This window comes from Vigna umbellata, chromosome 10 (assembly GCF_029865625.1).
Source record: "Vigna umbellata cultivar VRB3 chromosome 10, Vumbellata_1.0, whole genome shotgun sequence".
NCBI classification, from domain to species: Eukaryota; Viridiplantae; Streptophyta; class Magnoliopsida; order Fabales; family Fabaceae; genus Vigna; species Vigna umbellata.
This window is the reverse complement of record NC_142174.1, coordinates 18,398,467-18,422,350: the sequence shown is the minus strand read 5'-3', so window position 1 is coordinate 18,422,350 and position 23,884 is coordinate 18,398,467. Positions and strand designations below refer to the sequence as shown.

At 32.4% G+C, this 23,884-nt stretch overlaps 1 protein-coding gene and 1 pseudogene across 1 annotated transcript; one reads left to right on the top strand and one right to left on the bottom strand.

Annotated features, from left to right (window-relative positions):
• Nucleotides 1–7,624: 7,624 nt before the first annotated feature.
• LOC124843420 (uncharacterized) lies at nt 7,625–7,951 on the bottom strand (annotated as a pseudogene).
• An 8,799-nt stretch (nt 7,952–16,750) lies between these two features.
• Nucleotides 16,751–21,312, top strand: LOC124820627 (thioredoxin reductase NTRB-like). The gene is made up of 2 exons (XM_047292361.2): nt 16,751–17,807; nt 20,964–21,312. Exons 1-2 carry the CDS (start codon nt 16,781–16,783, stop codon nt 21,032–21,034), a joined length of 1,098 nt encoding a protein of 365 aa, XP_047148317.1. The 5' UTR covers nt 16,751–16,780; the 3' UTR covers nt 21,035–21,312.
• The last annotated feature ends 2,572 nt before the right edge of the window (nt 21,313–23,884 follow it).

Below are 23,884 nucleotides of genomic sequence, written 5' to 3'. Positions count from 1 at the left end.
TTCTTCCTTCATTCTCCTTCTCACCACACCATCCAAAAAGTCACCATCCAACCTTATATATTTCTTCGCAGCTCCTACGCCAAACCCTACAACATGGGTCATATGAGTTACAATAGGGTTAGCAGTGGGAGAGGATCATCATCTTATTGCCATGGAAAATGTAGAGGGTTTAGGTTAAACCTCAGAAGGCTTTACTTCCTGCGTCTCAGGAAAAGGTTCACCTTCTTGCTCAGGCTCTTTGATAGGTGGAAACTCTCCTATGCTCAGGCTCTTCAGCTTCTCAAGAAGGTCTTCCGCAGAAAAAGTGGCTTCAAAAGAAACTACAGCAACAGCAGCAGAAGTGGTTTGGTCAGAGATGAAAGAATCAAGGGCCAATCTGATTCTGGGCTATCATCTTATGGAAGGAATAATTCTTTCTATGCAGAAGCCATTGCTGATTGCTTGGAGTTCATCAAACGAACGTCTATTTCTTCCATGGACCAAATCCAAGACCCAGTTGCTCATATTCAAGATAGAAACTCTTGACTTCTTTTTTCTTCTTTTTGGTAGAGAAAATCATACAAAGTATTAGCCTTTTTTTGTTTTTACTTTCTGGGTCTCCTCTTGATTGTTATGAATTGGTCTTCTTCTTTTCTTTTCCCTTTTTTTAGGAAGAAGCATTGATAAGATAAGATATAATCCTCTGTGTATATATTGATTTCCTCTGAAGTTTTGCATCGGTAATGGGTTATTAAGTGTGAAAATTGTCATATAACGTGTAAAATATTCTTCTTTCAGATTATAAATCTCATTGAATTACAACATTACAGAAATGCAGCTGTTTTTCTTGTTTTATATTCATTATATTGTATTAGCAATGATTCATATGTTTATTAAAAAAACTGACTCATCATCTTTAAGTACACACCTCTTTTTAATTCACAAGATTCAGATACAAATTTTGCATAAAAAGTTGAAGTCTAATTTCATTCAAATTAGAATAATATTACGATAGATTTTCCCTTCTTGATTGCACGTTGCAACGTCTGAACGAGTCGTTCTTCTTAGTTGGAACATTTGAAGATTCGGAAGCTGGTATTACCGTATTACCACCTAACACTAAAATCTTGTTTTTGACTAATCTAAACCTAAAGCAAGTCTAAAGAGAAGATTATTGTTGACATTAGAAAGATGGTGGCAATCATATCCCAGAATTTTTAAAGTTTTAATCTTTTACATAATTTAATATATATACACATGAATTCCATTGTTGGGCATATTAAAAAAATGAGGAAAATTTGTTTGCATATGGGTGTTGATGGTGATTAGATATCCACTAATGCTTAGCTTTAGAGGTAATAAAGTAGGGTTTTGTTGGTGGGTCAGAGTGTGGCTGCTATGACAAGGCCATGTTGTGTCTAAATTGGCTTACAGGTTGGCTCTACTTACCGACCCTGTCCAAAATAATATGGGATTTCAAATTCTAAAACCGACCATTCTTCCACAATATTGTTTGATTTAGATGCTGTGACGACATAGGTTTTTTGTTTTCTTGTTGGTTTAGCAGTATCCTGTATTATTATTATTATTATTATGCTTCTCATAATAATATTAAAACCCTAACTTCAAGTAACTGTGTATGGTCGTTATCAACTTCTTTCAATCATTGATTGAATTAAAAGTTTCATACAATTTCTTATCTTCATGATAAGTTTTCCATGGTAATTGGATCTTATCTTGTCTTTCCATGGAAGGAATGTGGTTTTTTTCTAAAAGAAAATAGATAATCCATGTTGATTTAAAATAAAACTTGTTTCTTGCAGTACTCGTAAAAGTTATTTTATGATCATCACCTTTTGTTGTAATAATGCTTACGAATAATTTTTCGCATTTAAATATGTTTATGAAATGTTGACTTTTGATTCACACATCATTAATGTTTTTCTTTTTACAATGAACCTGTTCTTTTAGCTGAAATCTTAAATCATCGTGATTTTCTCACTAGTTGGGTTAAAACGATCTCAAACCTCTGTTTTAATATCAAAATATGCACTTTTCTTTTCATTTTTCTTTTGGATATTTTGGACAACTAGAGACAAGTTTAACAATAACCTCCTATTTTAAGGAAAACAACATGAGAAAACTAATTGTAATAAGATTGATTTAGTGAAATTGAAATTGATAATATAAATACATATTATTATATAAAGGGATTCATCTATTTGTTATACATATTTCTTTTTTCAATTTTACCCATTTTAATATATAAGTAATCATTTTTTTAAATTAAAATAAGTACTTTACAAATTTTATTCAGTGAAATTTTTTTATAATTTAACTATTTTTTATTTATTTTTTTAAAAATAATTACTTTTTTAAACTAAAATAAGTATCTATAATAAAATAATTACCTAAAAAATAAATAAAAACTATCTACCATAAAATTAAAAAAATATTTATATTTATTTTTTTAACTATACTTTTATTATTTTTTATTATCATGAAAAAATAACACATATGTTTAACACTAATGTTTTTATTAGTTATAATAAAGATCAAAGTGATATTTGATCTGTAATTAATGAGGTGACAAACTGCTATCACTTTTATGAGTAAACTTTTTAAAATAAAAAACTCTTTGGGTTTTGGTTTTTTCCTTGAAGGCATGTAGTGTTTTAGGGTTTTTCATGTATAATGTGATATGATTATAATTGTTAGACTAAGTTTATAATGATATGTTTGTGGAAAGTATTACTGTTTTTTTACGGACAAAAACAATTTTCCAATAAATTATATATATGCTTTGAATGGATTGTTCATATTCATAAACTACAATAACTGTATGAAATGAATTATGTTTAAAAATTGTCTACTTTTGTTACCTATTTAAGTCCACAATTATAATTATTACTTTTTACCATGATACAATGTGTACAAAGATAGAAATATAATTTATTTATTTATTTTAGAACAAAATTTCTCAAACACAATTCATTTATTTATTTTAACTAGTTAACATTATTTGATTTATTAATTTAAATATAAATAATTGACACAAAAAATAATATTTTGACTCATTAATATTATTAGTTAATTTTCAATTTCATTTATTAAAAATATAATTAAATTAGTTTACAAATATATTGATGGAACGACTATATTCATACAGTAATTAAATAATTATATCAATAAACATTAGACGAATATCTTTATACATTGATTAGACAAATCTAACAGTATACATTATATAAGTTTTTTATACACAAATTAGACGAGTTTTTCCACTCACTAATTAGATGAGTATTGTAATACACATTATACAATTCTAAATATACACTCATTAGACGAGTCTAACAATACATATTATACCAGTGTGTTTGTATACTGATTAAACAAGTATAACAATACATATTAGGTGAGTTTATCAATGTATTGATTATACAAAGTCTAACAATACATCAGACGAGTCTTTCCATACACCGATTAGAAGAATATAGTAAAAACGTTATTCGAGATTGTCCATACAATAATTAAATTGAGTATAAAAAAATATTAGACTGACTAGTCATTCATACGTTGATTAAACAAGTATAATAAAAATTATTAGCCAAGTTTGGAAACACATTGATTGGATGAGCAGAATAAAAAATATTAGATGAGGTTTTCGATGTATTAATTAAACGAGTCTAATAATAAACATTAAACAGGTCATTCGTATATTTATTAGACACTCAAGAAATATACACTAAACAAATCTTTCCACACACAAATTAGACGAGTCTATTAATAAACATTAGACATGTCCATTCATTTCTATTTAGATGCATCTTGCAATACACATTCTACGAGTTTATTCGTACATTGATTAAATGAATATAACAAAAAATATTACAAAGGTCTAATAGTACATATTTGACGAGTTTATCTAATAATACATATTATACCAGTGTGTTTGTATACTGATTAAACAAGTATAACAATACATATTAGGTGAGTTTATCAATGTATTGATTATACAAAGTCTAACAATACATCAGACGAGTCTTTTCATACACTGATTAGAAGAATATAGTAAAAACGTTATTCGAGATTGTCCATACAATAATTAAATTGAGTATAAAAAAAATATTAGACTGACTAGTCATTCATACGTTGATTAAACAAGTATAATAAAAATTATTAGCCAAGTTTGGAAACACATTGATTGGATGAGCAGAACAAAAAATATTAGATGAGATTTTCGATGTATTAATTAAACGAGTCTAATAATAAACATTAAACAGGTCATTCGTATATTTATTAGACACTCAAGAAATATACACTAAACAAATCTTTCCACACACAAATTAGACGAGTCTATTAATAAACATTAGACATGTCCATTCATTTCTATTTAGATGCATCTTGCAATACACATTCTACGAGTTTGTTCGTACATTGATTAAACGAATATAACAAAAAATATTACAAAGGTCTAGTAATACACATTTGACGAGTTTATCCATATATTGCTTAGATGAGTATAACAAAAAAATATTATTGTTATTCCATACATTGATTAGACGAGTATAATAATACACATTAGACGAGTTTATCCATATATTGATTACACGAGTCTAATAATATATATTAGGGTTGTTTATTCATATACATATTAGATAAATCCATTAATACATATTAGATGACTCTGTCCATTTTATGATTAGGTGAGTTCTGCAGTAAATATTACACAAGTTTATCTATATACTAATTAGAGGAGTCTAACAATATACATCATATGAAAGTGTCCATATATTGATTAGACAACTCTAACTACACATATTGAACGAATTTGTTAATGCATTAATTAGATGAGTATAACAATTCACATTATATTAATATATTTATACATATTAATTTATATTTTTAGCGAGTCAACTCTATATATTTTTGCATATCCTTTATACTTTTATAAAACTTCTTCTATTTTTTTTTACATGTTTTTTCTTGTATATTTTTACAAAATCTACTATTCATATTTTTATAAATATATTAATTATTAAAATATAAATTATTTTTAATATTGATTCTATTCAAAATTTAATCATAACCTTAAAAATATTTATTATTTTTTTCTTCTCTTTTAATAAATACACGAACCGACATCTCATCCCTTGCGTAAGCATACTTTTAAAACTAGTTCAATAAAAATAATTAACGAGACTTGATCTTGTAACCAAACTAGGTTGGATGTGCTTACACACTAACCTAATCTATATCTTTCCTCAATATGATTATCTATCACTAGTTTAATTTATTTTTTTATGTAACTATGTTTTACGAGTTTTTAATTTTCTTATAAAAATGATCTCAAAACCCTTCATCACATGCCAAATAAATACACTAGTCACTTTGCTGGTCAAATTTATGAAGGGAATACTTTTGACTGGGCAGAGGAGAAAAAGAGAATGCTTAATTATGTAAAGAAAGACCGAGATTTATTTTTTTAAAGTAAAACGAAGAATTAGTTTTGGTAATATTTTTATTAATTGTTAATAATATAAACATAACATGTACCAAAAGGAATAATATTATAATAAGAGGAGAAATTTAACTAATTGATCATTATTTTTCATGGCCCCTTATTGTTTAGTTTCACACGCAATGCATATAAATTAATTCACACTCTCCCCAACTTATAATGTATAAATAATCATTTATGTGGCAAAACGTGACATGCATTTGATAATGACTTTCACATTGAAAAAAGTGATTGCCCAATGGATTTGCTCTATAATCTCATTCATCCCACTAAATATGTAATTTGGTAAAAATGAGGAAATATTACATTGATTATAAAATAATTTTTTTATTAGATTTATAAAAGATATACTTTCAAAGTATAGTTTTAAACTCTAAAAGTATAATAGTAAAATATGTACAGATAGACATAGTCCACAATGAAGACATAACCGGACGACCAACAAAAAAATCATAAGCATAAATGATTAATGTTAAGGATATTAAGGTAAATCACGTTTAAGAGTATTGGACCAGGATTGGGCCGAGATTAAAATATCGTTAGTCCTAAGTTCATGCTCGAAAACTATAAATATAAGTCAAAAGTAACAAGTATGTGGAGGTAATTACTGTGGATTTATTTTTGTCATTGTCGTATCAAATAACCGAACGATTCAATTACTGACTTTGGTATTGGAGTATCTTTAATAGGCGTATTAGATAACCGGTTTAATTACTGACTTTGGCATCGGAATATCTTTAATAGGCATAGGCATCGGAGTATCTTTAATACGCATATCCTAGTCGGACTAACGGACAAGAAATCCAAAAAGTTATTGAAAGAATCCTTTTTATTATTAATAATTGTAGATTAAAGATTTGAAATATTTTATATAAAACAATCCCATCAATATTTCCACGATGAAATAAAAAATAAAGACAATAAAATATTACATTCTATCCACGAGTTGTAATTGTTTATTTGATTAAAGGTTTTATGATTATTGCATTGCATGGGATTCGAAACTTCCAAAGTCAATGAAGTAGTAGCATTCTGACTTGAATGAATTCACCACACCAAACACCAGAAAAAGAGATTACAAGTGAGTGAATGAATCTATTCACCACAAATAGAAAAAAGTTCATGAGAGAAAGAATACTCAATAAACAACAAGATTTCTAAACTTTTTAATGTGTTTTTGTTCGTATTTAGAATGTGGAAGAAATACATATAATAACTTACCAGACGGACATACAATACATAAACGTGGAATAATATAGGTTTAAACTATCTGATGGTTATCGTATTTGTATGAGAATCTCAAGTGGGTCCTCATATTTCCAACTGTCTCAATTGGGTCTATATATTTACAAAATATCTCAATTGGGTCAAAATATTTGTAAAATTGAGCCAATTTTTCCCTAACCGTTAAGTTTTCACAAACTGCATTAAAATGTGCTGAGGTGGATATTTTATTAAAAAAAATATACTCCTAGTGATGACATGGAATTTAATAAATTAAAAAAAATAGAAAAATTATGCAAGCAGAAAAAAAAAGGGGGGGAAAATGGCATGCACTCAGAAAAACCACATAGATCCAATTTGGAAAACCCTTCGAACCCTAAATCGCCACTGCCTCACCGTCATCTCCTTTACAAAAATCTAGCCCCAGAAAGCCGCCGCGAAGACGCTACCATTGTCGAGTCGCCATTGCCTCACCGTCATCTCCTTGGACAAAAACCCACCCTCGAGCAACCTCCGTCGCCACACCGAAACCGAGGTGCCCATAAGACTGACGCATCTGTACACGAGCTCTGAGGAATCCATAGCCACATCGTCGGCCTCAACGCAGCCGTTTCAACTCGCCACGTGCCCCAGTTGCTGCTACTATTCTTCCCCTACCTCGTCAGAAGTCGAACTCGCCGCAACCCAGAAGAAGAAGAAATCACGAGGAAGCTCAAAAGCCCATTACAGAACATAGTCGAGGAAGCGCTTCTCTCTCTAAGAAAACTCACTCGAGTGAGAGAAGAACTTTTAGGTGAACGCTTTGGCTTCATGTATGCAAGTGAACATTAAGTTTGATAGAGCTTAATTTCAATCCTAAGTCTTGGCATGAATCTGCAAGTGAGAAACAATGAAGAAAAGCTACTGCAAGTGAGAAACAAGTACCTGACTCCAGCTACCCGGGGCAACACACAAATCTACAGCACGCTTCACTCCTGCCAAAAATAAAAAATTAATCTCGAAACAGTGTCTCAGCGGAAAAAATATTCAACAAACCCAAAAGGCCAAATAGAGACTTTTATGGAGAAACACAGACATCCCACCTTCAAAAATGTTGAATTCCTCATCTATCTGAAGGAGTTTAAAGGAACTTCGAGCACGCCAACCTTCCTATTTTGCTTTCTGATAATAGATATCCCGAAAACCAATTACGCCAACATCCCTCTTATCCCTTGAAGCTCTTCCCATACTCTATCGTTCACTTGCCCTGCCACAAATTATGCAAAACAAGTCCTTGACACCAACAATTGCCAAAAGAAATTAGAACATGCAACTGAAATAAAAATAAGAAATTTAAAAAGAATAAAATAAAAGTTTCTTTCCATCCTTTTAGCCATTTTTTCAAACACCTGGTGCACATTCAGAAAATCCTCCTTTCACATTTACATTACATAGCTTAAAATCCTCCTTTTAGCCATTCGTGTAAGATCCTTGAAAATATTTGTTAGATACTTAAAAATAAAAAATAAAAATAAAAATAAAAATTAGTGAATAGTAAATTGTGAATAGTAAATTGTGAATAGTAAAAAGTGAATAGTAAAAAAAAAAAAAAATTATTTTTGGAAAGGATAAGTGTTACACGTAGCATTGAGATCAGAATTCACCAATTTGCAAATAAAAAATTATTTTTGTAATAGTAAAATGAATAAAAAAATGAATAGTAAAAATGAATAGTAAAAATGAATAGTAAATTTTTTTACTATAAATAGCCAAGGGGGGAGGCTGGAAATTTACACCAAAATTCTAGAGAAATTGTGAGAGAAGAGAGTTGGAGTAAATTCTAGTTGAAGAGGGGAAATTCTGGAGGTTTCCGGAGAACGGTTTGAGAAGAGGAAACTAAGTCTGGAATAGAGGTAAGGGGAGCTAACTTTGAGTATTTCCCTTTGTATTATCTTGAGTCTTGAATATGCTATATTTTGCGTTTGTCTGATCTTAAATCTTGAATATGGAGTATTTTGTTTCTGTATGATCTTGAATTTAAATGAGAGTATGCTTTTGTGTTGATATCTAAGTGTGATAGTTGTAAAATGTGATGTTGATTATGTTATGCCATTTGTATGTTATTAGTTGTTTATTTTTGTATTTTGGAAGGATTAGAAATTGTCTAACCGGCTCTGCCAGATTCAATTTCTTATTTCCCCAAACATTTTATTGCTTTCCTTATTTATTTTTATTGTATTTTGGAAGGATTAGAAGTTGTCTAACCGGCTCTGCCAGATTCAACTTCTTGTTTCCCCAAACTATTTATTGCTTTACTTATTTATTTTATTGCATTTTTGGAATGGATTAGAAGTTGTCTAACCGGCTCTGCCAGATTCAACTTCTTGTTTCCCCAGACATGTTAATGTTCGTGTTATTTAATTATATTGTATTTTTGGATGGATTAGAAGTTGTCTAACCGGCTCTGCCAGATTCAACTTCTTGTTTCCCCAGAAATTTTATTGTCTTATCTATTTTTTTTATTGCATCTTTGTGGAAGGATGAGAAGTTGTCTAACCGGCTCTGCCAGATTCAACTTCTTGTTTCCCCTGAATTTTTATATTAATATTATTTTGATGGTAAGGGCAACTAATTATTTTTGTATGAATTTATAAATATACGAATGTTGAACTGGTGTTCTCTTGCGAAACTGTTTTATGACTTTTATTATATTGGGTGTTATAACTGAAACTGTTAAATTGTACATGTTGAGATGCGATGAATTTATTGAATGAGTTTGTTGGCTGAAATTGATCTTGTTGGAAGGTCTGGAGTAAGGGTTCTGTAATTGCTTATATATGAGTATTAAATAGATATACAGATACTGTTTGAGGTTGTTGTGAGATGAAGTAAAAATATTAAAATTAGACATTTTAGATTTAGAGCATAAGACAACAAGGTAGATAAATTAAATAAATAAATTGATTAATTATTGAGGGCCTCCCTTTGTTGGTAGGATAGAGGAACCTTAAAAACCTGAGTTGGCACATCCCTGATCATAGAGCAGCCCTGGCCTGGTCCAGTCAGTTGTGACTAGTCATATGTGCTGACGTCGAAGGTGAGTTTGATGCGTTCAGACATCTGGGTCCTCTCCGGTGACCAATTGGAGTAAAGAAAAATCTCTACTAGGATGAAAATAAAATAAAACAAGTTGATTGTAGATGCATAATATTATCATGGTAAAAATTTCATATATATTTTATTTATTATTACATTGAGCCCAGACTTTAATATGTAGTTCCTACGATATGTTGATATATTTTGGTTGATCCATGATCTTTGTTTGGTGAAAATATGTTGAGTTATACTCGTTATGGGCAAAAATGAGTTTATAATATGAAGCATAATATATGGTAATATGTTTAATTTATTGATACCAAAACGGGTTATTATAAATTCTTGATTAAAGAATGAACATGATTGAGTTAGGTGGATAAGAGGGTATGAATTGTTGGTTTTATGAAATGTTGGAGTGGATATGAGAAATCATTACTTATGAAATGATGTTTACTACCGGGAGTAGTATGTTCGAGTTATACCATGAAAGTTTGGTATGAGCAAAGTAACACCTGAGGTTTATGAAAGCAGGCAGAAAGTGGTCTGACCATAAGGCTTTGACATAAACATATGATTCGTAAGTTATAAAGAAGCAGGCAGAGAGGGGTCTGACCATAAGGCTTCAGAAAGTAAGACATAGTATATAAGTGAGGCTTAAGGAAGCAGGCAGAGAGCGGTCTGACCATAAGGCTTCATGAGTAAGCATGGTACACTTGTAAGATTTATGGAAATGGGAAAGATGACTTTGATAATGATGAATTAATGACATCGGAATAATGATATTTTATCAATTGCAAAAATACATGATTATAATATTTTTATTACAAGTTTAATGATTTTATGATAAGGTTGGCTTACCCTTATTTGTTTGTACTATGATCATATAACTCATGTTATATGTGATTAGATAATGTTGCAGATGCGGTTGAACAAGCTTAGAGATGAGAGAGATGCGGGCAAAAACTTTCAGGGGTTTTTGTAAAAGAATAAATTTGTATGGGGAAGATTATGTTGTGTAAAACTTATAAGTTGAAATTTCAATGGTGAAGACTATATTGTTTAAAGTTTTGTAAGTTTGGTATTGTACTTTGGATTAAATGAAATAAAGTTTGATTGTTTATAAGAGATATCAAATTAATTTAGTCTCTACTATCAGTAATACCCTTTAAAATAGTAGGGTGTTACATTTTGGTATCAGAGCAATGGTTTTCGAAAATATTTTGGGACTCTGGGGAGTGAAATTATTATTCTTTGTAAAATATCAATTGAGTTGATTCTTATTTTATTGGAAACTAGACTCAAAGAGCTTCAATTTGACTACTCATACGCATATTTTGGACTTCGGGAAGGGGTCTAACCGAGCTGGGGAAAACGTGACAGTTTTGCTATCTAGGGGCTAGCGTCCAACCTTAATTTTAGGTGTATTTTTTTTACAAGTTGCAACTTTTTGGAGTGAGTAGGTTGTGTTCTGCACTAGGAGAACATTTTGGGACCCTTTGGAGACTTTCCTACCATGTTTTAGGGCTGGAAAATGGTTTAGAATGGTCCATTGGTTGTTTATTATTGTTAAGTGCCAAGTGCATGGGTCCTTAGTTGTCTAAGGCATCTTCTTTTAATTCCAAATCAGATTTGGAGTTTTGGAGGAGAGTAGAGAGGTCCTTGGTGGGAGGTGAACGAAATCCTAAGTGTCCTAAGTGTGGAGGCTGACTTGGTCTAGCAAGGAGGAGATGAGTTGCTGTCTTTGAAGAAGAGTTTAAGGTGTTTGAGCCTTCAAGAGGTAAGGCGAGCTAACTCAACTTGATTTCTAGAATTTTGTAGTTAGAAATATGGTTCCAATTGCTTGACTTTGATGAAGGGGAGCTAATCCTTTATTGTTATGATCATGAATATGAATATGTTAAAAAAAAAAAAAAAAAAAAATTGGTAATGGTAGTTATATATTGACTTGTGTAAAATTTGGTTTTCATGATTATAATTTCTTATTTTCGAGTTACTGTGGTGATAAATTTCTATTAATTGTTTTTACCGTTGGATTTAGCTAAAATTTTAATATGTGAATCCTAAGACATATTACTAAACTTTGACTGTTCGGATTTGAAAATAGAAGTCTGTACTGGGAGAAATAAATCCTGTAAGTTTGAGTAAATTAGTTACCCCTGTAGTTCTGTTACTAAGTTGTCTCAGTAAAATATAGAATTCTGACCTATTTGACCGTTAGATCAACCTCAACATTTGATATAGAATCCCTAAGACATATTAATACATTGTGACCGATTGGATTTGTAATTAAAGGTGTATGCTTAGAGAAAGAAATTTCGAAAGTTTGAAATATTTGATGAACACTATAATTCTGTTCTTACGTTATATTGGTAAAAATTTCATGTATATTCCATTTACCGTTAGATTGAGCCCAAACTTTAGTATGGAGTTCATAAGACATAATAGGTGATCTTGACCGTTCAGATTTGGAATTAGAAGTCTGTGCTTAGAAGAATTCATTCCGTATTTGGAGTTTAACCGAGAACCACTTAAATTTCTGTCTCTGAGTTAGCTCGGTAAAACCTTCATATCTACTTAGTAAACCGTTAGATTAACTTGAAAACTTTAGTATGAAGCGCGTAACAGATAGGGACATACTTCGACCGTTCGGATTTTAGATCGGAGGTACCGATTTAGGGATATTAATTTCGTAACTTCTCAGGGATTTCAATATTGCTTAATTTATGTTTTTGGATCATTTATACAAAATTGATGATTTCTGCCTCATTAACCGTTGAATTGGACTGAAAATCTTACCATATAATCTAAACATGTTGTTGATTAGTTTGATTGGTTCAGATTGTCGATAAATAATATGTTGAAAAAGGTAATTTGGTTAATTTGTGCTACTTTGATAAGTAGGCAGGATGAGATGATGAAGGAAGAGATAAAGAGAATGATATAAATCGGGCTACTTTGATAAGTAGGCAGATTAACTATACTGTGCTACTTTGTAAGTAGACAGTATTGTCTTGTTGCGCTACTTTGGTAAGTAGGCAGAAGATCTTGTTTCATGCTACTTTGGTAAGTAGGCAAATTAATTATACCGTACTGCTTTGGTAAGTAGACAATAATGTCTTGCGGTGCTACTTTGATAAGTAGAGAGAATAACTTGGTTTGTACTACTTTGGTAAGTAAGTCAGATAAGGTGAAGTTGTAACACTTTGATAAGTGGAATTTTAAATTTCAGAAGTTTATGAACTGTGTGAAATTTTATTTTAGAAGACTTGTGTTGTAATAAATCACTTAATATTTTGTTGGTGTTGAAAATTGTTAAAGAAAAGTTGTATATGTATTTTTGTGGAAAAATAAATTGTAACGCCTAAATTGGGGTATTACACTATTGGGTATCAGAGCAATGGTTTTCGAAAATCCATATCTCTTTTGTAAGTAATCTTTTGTTAAATAGTCTTTGTTTAAATAAATAATTTTCGAGGACGAAAATAAATGTTGTTGGGGAGATTGTAAGATCCTTGAAAATATTTGTTAGATACTTAAAAAAAAAAAAAATAAAAAAAAAAATAAAAATTAGTGAATAGTAAATTGTGAATAGTAAATTGTGAATAGTAAAAAGTGAATAGTAAAAAAAAAAATTATTTTTGGAAAGGATAAGTGTTACACGTAGCATTGAGATCAGAATTCACCAATTTGCAAATAAAAAATTATTTTTGTAATAGTAAAATGAATAAAAAAATGAATAGTAAAAATGAATAGTAAAAATGAATAGTAAATTTTTTTACTATAAATAGCCAAGGGGGGAGGCTGGAAATTTACACCAAAATTCTAGAGAAATTGTGAGAGAAGAGAGTTGGAGTAAATTCTAGTTGAAGAGGGGAAATTCTGGAGGTTTCCGGAGAACGGTTTGAGAAGAGGAAACTAAGTCTGGAATAGAGGTAAGGGGAGCTAACTTTGAGTATTTCCCTTTGTATTATCTTGAGTCTTGAATATGCTATATTTTGCGTTTGTCTGATCTTAAATCTTGAATATGGAGTATTTTGTTTCTATATGATCTTGAATTTAAATGAGAGTATGCTTTTGTGTTGATATCTAAGTGTGATAGTTGTAAAATGTGATGTTGATTATGTTATGCCATTTGTATGTTATTAGTTGTTTATTTTTGTATTTTGGAAGGATTAGAAATTGTCTAACCGGCTCTGCCAGATTCAATTTCTTATTTCCCCAAACATTTTATTGCTTTCCTTATTTATTTTTATTGTATTTTGGAAGGATTAGAAGTTGTCTAACCGGCTCTGCCAGATTCAACTTCTTGTTTCCCCAAACTATTTATTGCTTTACTTATTTATTTTATTGCATTTTTGGAATGGATTAGAAGTTGTCTAACCGGCTCTGCCAGATTCAACTTCTTGTTTCCCCAGACATGTTAATGTTCGTGTTATTTAATTATATTGTATTTTTGGATGGATTAGAAGTTGTCTAACCGGCTCTGCCAGATTCAACTTCTTGTTTCCCCAGAAATTTTATTGTCTTATCTATTTTTTTTATTGCATCTTTGTGGAAGGATGAGAAGTTGTCTAACCGGCTCTGCCAGATTCAACTTCTTGTTTCCCCTGAATTTTTATATTAATATTATTTTGATGGTAAGGGCAACTAATTATTTTTGTATGAATTTATAAATATACGAATGTTGAACTGGTGTTCTCTTGCGAAACTGTTTTATGACTTTTATTATATTGGGTGTTATAACTGAAACTGTTAAATTGTACATGTTGAGATGCGATGAATTTATTGAATGAGTTTGTTGGCTGAAATTGATCTTGTTGGAAGGTCTGGAGTAAGGGTTCTGTAATTGCTTATATATGAGTATTAAATAGATATACAGATACTGTTTGAGGTTGTTGTGAGATGAAGTAAAAATATTAAAATTAGACATTTTAGATTTAGAGCATAAGACAACAAGGTAGATAAATTAAATAAATAAATTGATTAATTATTGAGGGCCTCCCTTTGTTGGTAGGATAGAGGAACCTTAAAAACCTGAGTTGGCACATCCCTGATCATAGAGCAGCCCTGGCCTGGTCCAGTCAGTTGTGACTAGTCATATGTGCTGACGTCGAAGGTGAGTTTGATGCGTTCAGACATCTGGGTCCTCTCCGGTGACCAATTGGAGTAAAGAAAAATCTCTACTAGGATGAAAATAAAATAAAACAAGTTGATTGTAGATGCATAATATTATCATGGTAAAAATTTCATATATATTTTATTTATTATTACATTGAGCCCAGACTTTAATATGTAGTTCCTACGATATGTTGATATATTTTGGTTGATCCATGATCTTTGTTTGGTGAAAATATGTTGAGTTATACTCGTTATGGGCAAAAATGAGTTTATAATATGAAGCATAATATATGGTAATATGTTTAATTTATTGATACCAAAACGGGTTATTATAAATTCTTGATTAAAGAATGAACATGATTGAGTTAGGTGGATAAGAGGGTATGAATTGTTGGTTTTATGAAATGTTGGAGTGGATATGAGAAATCATTACTTATGAAATGATGTTTACTACCGGGAGTAGTATGTTCGAGTTATACCATGAAAGTTTGGTATGAGCAAAGTAACACCTGAGGTTTATGAAAGCAGGCAGAAAGTGGTCTGACCATAAGGCTTTGACATAAACATATGATTCGTAAGTTATAAAGAAGCAGGCAGAGAGGGGTCTGACCATAAGGCTTCAGAAAGTAAGACATAGTATATAAGTGAGGCTTAAGGAAGCAGGCAGAGAGCGGTCTGACCATAAGGCTTCATGAGTAAGCATGGTACACTTGTAAGATTTATGGAAATGGGAAAGATGACTTTGATAATGATGAATTAATGACATCGGAATAATGATATTTTATCAATTGCAAAAATACATGATTATAATATTTTTATTACAAGTTTAATGATTTTATGATAAGGTTGGCTTACCCTTATTTGTTTGTACTATGATCATATAACTCATGTTATATGTGATTAGATAATGTTGCAGATGCGGTTGAACAAGCTTAGAGATGAGAGAGATGCGGGCAAAAACTTTCAGGGGTTTTTGTAAAAGAATAAATTTGTATGGGGAAGATTATGTTGTGTAAAACTTATAAGTTGAAATTTCAATGGTGAAGACTATATTGTTTAAAGTTTTGTAAGTTTGGTATTGTACTTTGGATTAAATGAAATAAAGTTTGATTGTTTATAAGAGATATCAAATTAATTTAGTCTCTACTATCAGTAATACCCTTTAAAATAGTAGGGTGTTACAATTCGCGCGTTGTTCAATTTTTTCAGCAACTTTTGAACAAAACCAACAAAAAAAGAGGGGAAAGAAGAAGAACGCTTCAACACGCTGCCATGAGCGAGCCACCAGAAATGCGCGAGATAAACAAAGCGCGAGATAGAAGATCAAAACGAAGGAGAATAAGAAGAGAACGACCAATGGTTACCATGTCATAATCTCTTAAATTAAAAAAAAAAATCCACGTAATAAAATATTTTACAACACGTCAGCACCAACTAACGTCGTTTGTGACAACTTAACGATTAGGGCAAAATTGACTCAATTTTACAAATACTTGGACCCAATTGAGATATTTTGCAAATATATAAACCCAATTGAGACAGTTGAAAATATGAGAACCCACTTGAGATTCTCATACAAATACGAGGATCATCCGAGGTTTAAACCAATAATATATATCCAAATAGATAACATAGTTTTTTTAAAAAAAGTAAAAGGTATATCAAATATATGTTAAACATTTTTTTGTGTTATTTCTAGTTAAAAGATTAATTTTAGTTAAGAAATAATCCATTTGATAATTAACAAGTTTTGTAGAGAGCTGGAAGAGCACCGATATGTGAACGTAAATTTCACACGCTTAAGGATGAAACAGTTTGGAAATAATAATTTAAAGATTAAAAGAAGGAAGGGAAAGGAGGGAAATGAAATTTAGAATCTGCCCTAATAATCATAACTGGAAGAAACTCCTAACGAAGGCGCGAAACTTGATCAGTGTTGGGTACGCTTCTGCCGCCATGGCTGACATTCAGATCCATAAGACCAAACTCTGCATCATCGGAAGCGGTCCCGCCGCCCATACTGCCGCCGTGTACGCCGCCCGCGCTGAACTCAAGCCGATCCTCTTCGAAGGATGGATGGCGAACGACATCGCCCCCGGTGGCCAGCTCACCACCACAACTGACGTTGAGAACTTCCCCGGCTTCCCCGACGGGATACTTGGCGGCGAGCTCATGGAGAACTGCCGGAAGCAGTCGCTGCGCTTCGGTACCGAAATCCACACCGAGACCGTCTCCAAGGTCGATTTCTCGAACCGTCCTTTTAGGGTTTTCACCGATTCCCGCACTGTCGAGGCCGACTCCGTCATCGTTGCCACCGGCGCCGTCGCCAAGCGCCTTCCATTCACCGGCTCTGGCGACGGCCCTGACGGCTACTGGAATCGCGGGATCTCCGCGTGTGCCGTCTGCGACGGTGCCGCCCCAATTTTCCGGAACAAGCCCCTGGCGGTGATTGGTGGCGGGGACTCGGCCATGGAGGAGGCGACGTTCCTTACTAAGTACGGTTCCGAGGTGTACATAATTCATCGGAGGGACACGTTCAGGGCCTCGAAGATTATGCAGAGCAAGGTGATGAATAATAGCAAGATCAAGGTGATCTGGAACTCGGTGGTGGTTGAAGCCTATGGGGGCGGAGATAACAAGAGGGTGCTTGGGGGACTGAAGGTGAAGAATGTGGTGACTGATGAGGTGTCTGACTTGAAGGTATCTGGTTTGTTTTTCGCAATAGGCCACGAGCCTGCAACCAAGTTCTTGGACGGTCAGCTTGAACTGGATTCTGATGGCTACGTCGTTACCAAGCCTGGGACTACGAAGACCAGTGTTGAGGGAGTGTTTGCTGCTGGTGATGTTCAGGACAAGAAGTATAGGCAAGCTATTACTGCTGCTGGCTCTGGTATGTTATAGTTTTATTTAAGTTGGATATGGATGTTTGATGGACTGACATTGGTATATGTGTGTGTTAATGATCCTGGATTAAACACATTCTTATGTTGCCAATTTTGTCATTTTAAGGTTGTGGATTTGGCTTTTATTTGGTATGCTCCCTATCAAGGATTCTCATTTAACTAATATTTGCTTGTTTAATAGATGAATGAAATTAATTTCGAGTCATTGAAGAATTTGATTTAAAATGGAATATGTGCCTAAATTAATCTCGGTCATGGATTTTATAATGGAGTACATGTCACATTGAAAGGAATTGATTTTGGTAGTTTGCCTAACAAGTAGTAAGTTCTTGAGTTCCCGTTATTTGACTGACTAGTAAACCAAGTTAGCATAGTTTTTTCTCAAATGAGGCAGGGTCGGTTCAAGAGAGATTATTGGTGTACAGCGGTGGAGTGAGCTCACTCACATCCTAGTCTGTAGGGTATATTATATATGATGACAAGTATTGTATAGTATATATGTGATGCTAGTTGTTGAAATGTATTGATTGATTTCGATGCCCCATTTTCTTCATCTTCGTGTTCCAATTCTATCTGGCGATGCTTTGATTTAAGGATACTTAATTTTAACTAAGTTTTTGTCTTGGCCTTTTTCTTTGCCGGATATGAGATGATTGTATATGAGTAGCTTAGTGTAACACATATTGAGAAGACAAGAAATCAATTATGGTGGTTTGACAACATAATGTAAAGAAGGCCATTGGGGACTTTGGTGAGGAGACTACATCACATGGATTTTATCCTTGAGGAGAGAGGGGTAGAGAGACACCAATAAGGACATTTTGAAGAAATTGTTACAATGAATCTTGTGGTGTCAGATATCCCTAAGAATTTGGATTTTTGACAATCCTGATGGCGATAGGTGATCCATGTAGCTGGACTAACCTAGTGGGATATGATTTATCATTAACAAAGAACTATTTATTGTAACCACAATAACTTTGTCAAGTTATCTTTGATAAAATGCCCATCAAGTTTAACATATGTGGTCCGATCATGTTGTATTAGATTATGGACTAGTCAGTTATGAACATTGAACAAGGCCTTCACACATACTTTGAACAAGGGTCCAAAATTAACTGGAACGAGATTGTCTGTCATTTACTTCTTCAATTTACCAAACTTTCTCCATGACACATACACTGCCTAGAGTTGATTTTTTTTTTGTCAATAACAAAACCTACATAGTCTTCATTAGTATATATCTTAAGGGTCAAATTGTCTTCTTTCTTGAATAGTAGACCCCCCTTTCTTGGTCTTGACTTGAAATAATGAAGAAATTTGTCAACTGTTTGCATGTGTCTCGGGACATGTATGAATTGGATTACCGTTCTAACTATATAATCAATGTTTTCAATTTGTGGAGATTGCCCTAGCACTTGGTATATCTTCTTCCACCTAATGAAGTATTGGTACAATACATCTTTCCACTCAGCCATCCAAATGACTTCTTTGCAAGGCCTTTATGAACGACCACCATTTGAAATATGTGTTTTCCTTTGTGGCCCAAACGACTCATCCATCACCGCCACAACTCTCTTGCAAAATCTAAGGAAGAGCCTCCTTAATCGGCAATGACTCATTGCCATGCTCACAAATTAATTCATCATTATTTCAGACCCTGTTAGATGGTATGCGTATGAGTTCAACCATATGACTTGTGCTTGTATCGACCCTGCCTTTCACTTGTCTTTACTTCGACCCTTCCATGGCCAACCATCATTAATTCTTTACCTCCACTCTCTGGTAGTGGAAACTCCAAAAATTGAATTAAACTATAATGACAACCCTGTAAATACCTCACCCACCCAAACTCGCCTGTACCCCAAACTTTCGTCCCAACAACACAGTTTTAGATTCTGCAACCCCAATAAGATCACATCCCTCCACGTAACACTTCCCAATCTTTTTCTCTACCATGGGGGTGTGACCCCAGAAACCTGGCTTACCAGGCGACTTGGCCTGTTGATTTGGACTGGTTTTCAGCCAATTCAGACTGACCTGTTGTGCAGCCAAAATACAAGCTGACAATTTGCATGCCCAAGCCCATTTTTTCTTTGTTTTTTAATAATTTTTCTTCACAATCACACATAGGATAATAATTAACATGTATTTACAAGGTCTATATATAAAATTATCACTATTCTGTCATTTTTTGCATTATCATACTCTTTCGTTAAAGTAGTATGTATGAATGTTTGATAATACACACACATACATTTATGTATTTTAACCTCTTGTATTTTTATTTATTCTATTTTAATTTGTGAGATCTTACTCAGTCTAGATTTTTTGTCTAAATGAATAAGAGTGCAAAAAAAATTAATATGTAGAAAGGTTTGGGATGGCCAATTTTTCATGTTGGTAAATTAAGTCGTTATGTTTTAAATTCTACTTGCCGCATATATTGTTATTTGTAGAATTTAATTCATTTTGATCCAGATGGGTCCTGTATAATCAACATGTCTAAAAATATAAGATCAGATAATAGTTACCAATTAGGTATAATCTATAATGCCTTATCAATTCATGGTTTTAAGCTTATTATTTAATTTATGATACTGAATCTGAAATTTCTTTCTTTGACATAACAGTTATGCTTGAACGTATGCATTAGTTATAATATAATTACACTTTGTACTTCTCATATATGTTCCATTCTACTTTCTCCATCCTTTGTAAGCCCTGAGATTTGGTTCTCTAGCTTAATATTTTTCTTCTCATCTTTGCTGTCATTAGTAGTGTGGTGAACTGTAAAAGGATTCTAAGTATGTGACTGCCCTTGATTTTCCAGCCACCTTTGGTTACTCATGACGTAACTTCCTCCAGAAATATTGATATGATGATCATACGTGTTTCGAAGCTTTTAATCCTTGTTTAACTATGTATGTATACATTTTCAAACTTTGTTTTTGTTACTGGAGTTATATCAATGAGAATATCTGTTTATTTATTGGAAGAGGATAAGTTGTAAGGATTGGAAGTTGTTAAATTGTTGTCATACGTATTATGAATTGGAAGTAATATGTACCAATGTAAAAAAAAAAAATATCAATAATATTTTTTGTTCAAAGGATAATGCAAGTCGTGCCACACTGTTGCAGGATGCATGGCCGCATTGGATGCAGAACATTACCTGCAAGGTGTTGGTGTTCAACAAGATAAGAGTGATTGACTAGCTTCGGAGGGTCAGGAGTTCAGAAGAAGCTTAATCAGAAGTAATGTTTAATGAACACAGGAGAATGAAGAAATCTGTCTTCTTCCCGTCGAACCTTCATTTATGGGGTGCTATTCATAGTTTCATTGCATAGAAGCACTTGCAATATTTTTTAGCAGCTATGCTCACGTACATGTATTATGATTATTGGGTTTATGTTGCATACGTTATTCTGAACTATCATTCATAGTCTGCTATGAAAAAAATATATAACAGTTTGCTGATTTACAGGAGTAGTTCAAACTATGCTCAGATATTGGATTATAAAGTTTTTTACCCAATCAGTTCTATTTAGTCTAGTAATTAATCTATTTCCTTTTATCAATTTTACTGGGTAGCCGTAGATGAACCAGCCTTCATAAGGTTTGTTATGTAGGTTTTTATAAGGTTTGTTATATAGGCTTTCTAAAAGGAACATGTATTTTACCCTCAGAATCTTTAATCAAAATTTGTTTTGATTCTCTTATTTTTAAGTTGATGAATATAGTCTACCAATCATTTAAAATGTGTGAAATTGTTCATTTTTCAATTTTGAGTTGTCAAATGTTGGCATTAAATGTTAGTTTAATCATAAAGGACTAAATAAGGGTTTTGAGAAAAGTTATTTTCTTTCTACCGTTTTAAATTTTATCCAGTTCCATTATGCACTGATAAATATGGATCTTGAAAACTGAGGTGAAAACTGTAAAGGTAAAAGTTTTTTTAATTATTCAAATTTCATTTCCTAAAGTTAATATTAGGGAATGAAAATATGCTGTATTAAATTTTAAAGGTCTGGATATTTTAAAAATATAAATGCCAAAACTTGTAATTGTAAAAGTTTTGTGCACTAAAGCAAAAATCATTCGCTTTTCATGTTTGAAGCACCTTAATTCTCTGTATCAATTGAATAGGAGGAAAAGATATTATTTCTTTAACCTACATAGTCCTAACTATACACTCTTTTGGAGATGAAATGGGTTCATCTTATGATTTGAAAAAATAAAATGGAAAGAGATAATTTCTCTTCCTGCACCTCCTTTTTTCTTCTTGCATCCTACAAAACACTTAATTTCCAAAATATCCTGCATTAAAATTAGGTTTAAACTCTTAACTCTGTCCCTCACCCACTCCCAGAGCCCTACACCTCCTCACACTGACTTTCCACTCTTCCCAACACGTCTCAAGCTCGTGCAACCTCCACGTTTAAACTTTCTCCTTCTCTTCTCCCATTCGATTCAAGCCTTTTCATTTTCTTAATACGAAATGCACAACAACTCAATTTATTATTGAGAGATGGGTTGGGAAGTTTTCTGCAGATTTTATTATGTTCCAAAATATACAATTCAAATTTTATTTTTTAATTTGGAAATGCATTTTAGATTATAGATTCTGATATTATTATTATTATTATTATTATTATTATTTATTATTACTATTATTATTATTAAATATTTTCTTTCTAAATTAATTGTATTTGTTAATGAAAATACTTCTTTAATATTATTGAAAGTAATTTAAAATAATGACAAAATCCTAATGTGTTTATTAAACGTATAGCATAAAAAATATCAATTCAAAGGAGATCGATTAGAATAATTCTATTTTAAGGATTATTACATTTTTCTAAATTCATTATATTTTATTTATTAATAAAGATATAGTAATATTATTAAGAGTAAATGTATTGTTTTTAAATGCATCTTGAGTTGCACAATCCTGTATTTCTTTTTTAAATATATTTTAGATTGAAAAATGTAACATCTCATTTTAATAGTATAAAATTATTAAAATAAGACTATGAGAACTTACAAGGAATTTGAAGCTACTAGAATAAGAGATCCTATCCTTGACAGAACAAAAACTAACTATCCTGATGCTTTTCACCCTCAAACAAACGCTGAATCCCCTGAAAGATGTCCTTCCTAAGCTCACACCGATTAAGGTGACCATTGCAAAAGAGAAAACAACACACACACAAACACAAACGCAAGGGTAAGCTATTTTACAATTGAAGCATGATATATGTAAACTCATTTAAACATGTTACACACAACAAACATATCATAACACAGTCATCAAACACTTTATGCAGGACACTTATTATGAATGGACTGTCCAGACTTAGAATGATTGTCGAGCTATGGCGGGTTGTGCACTTGTGGTGGCTTCTACTATTTTGCAAAGTCATTGCTAATGAGTTTCACCCTACCACACTCACAAGGTTAGTCTGTTCCACGCCTTGGAGCATACTGAAAGCCCCAAAGACTAAGACCTCCTACTACTTCTCACGATATGGATCAATCCTCTCTACGTGAGAATGAAAGACCATTAGATTTTCAGGATAACCCCCAAGACTAAGCTCCTACATTCATTCTAAACATACTTGAACCTCACCAAGAGGTTCCACCTTGAAACTTACTTTCATAACTTTGAAACCATTGATATCACTTCACATTTACATAGTACACCAATACATGAGATTGTTGATCATACATTAAGGAAATAGAAACAACCATATAAGTCATCAAAAATCACCCAATAACACAATTTATTCATGGCATCTTGATACTCATATTTAGACAAGAAAAATAGCTCTAAAATTCTCACCAACAGCTCTAAAAGGGGTCCAAAACCCCCAAAACGACCTAAAGAACGTCCAAAACGGACATCTAGAACCCTGAAAACTCCCAAAAATGTTGCAGTGCAGCCAAATGGCGCCCAGGGCCCCCACAAGGGCGCCCAACGCCATAACAGTAGCAAAACCACTTTGAATTGGACCTTGGAGACCCTACACTCAACTTCTAAAGACCTCTAGGACCCTCCTGA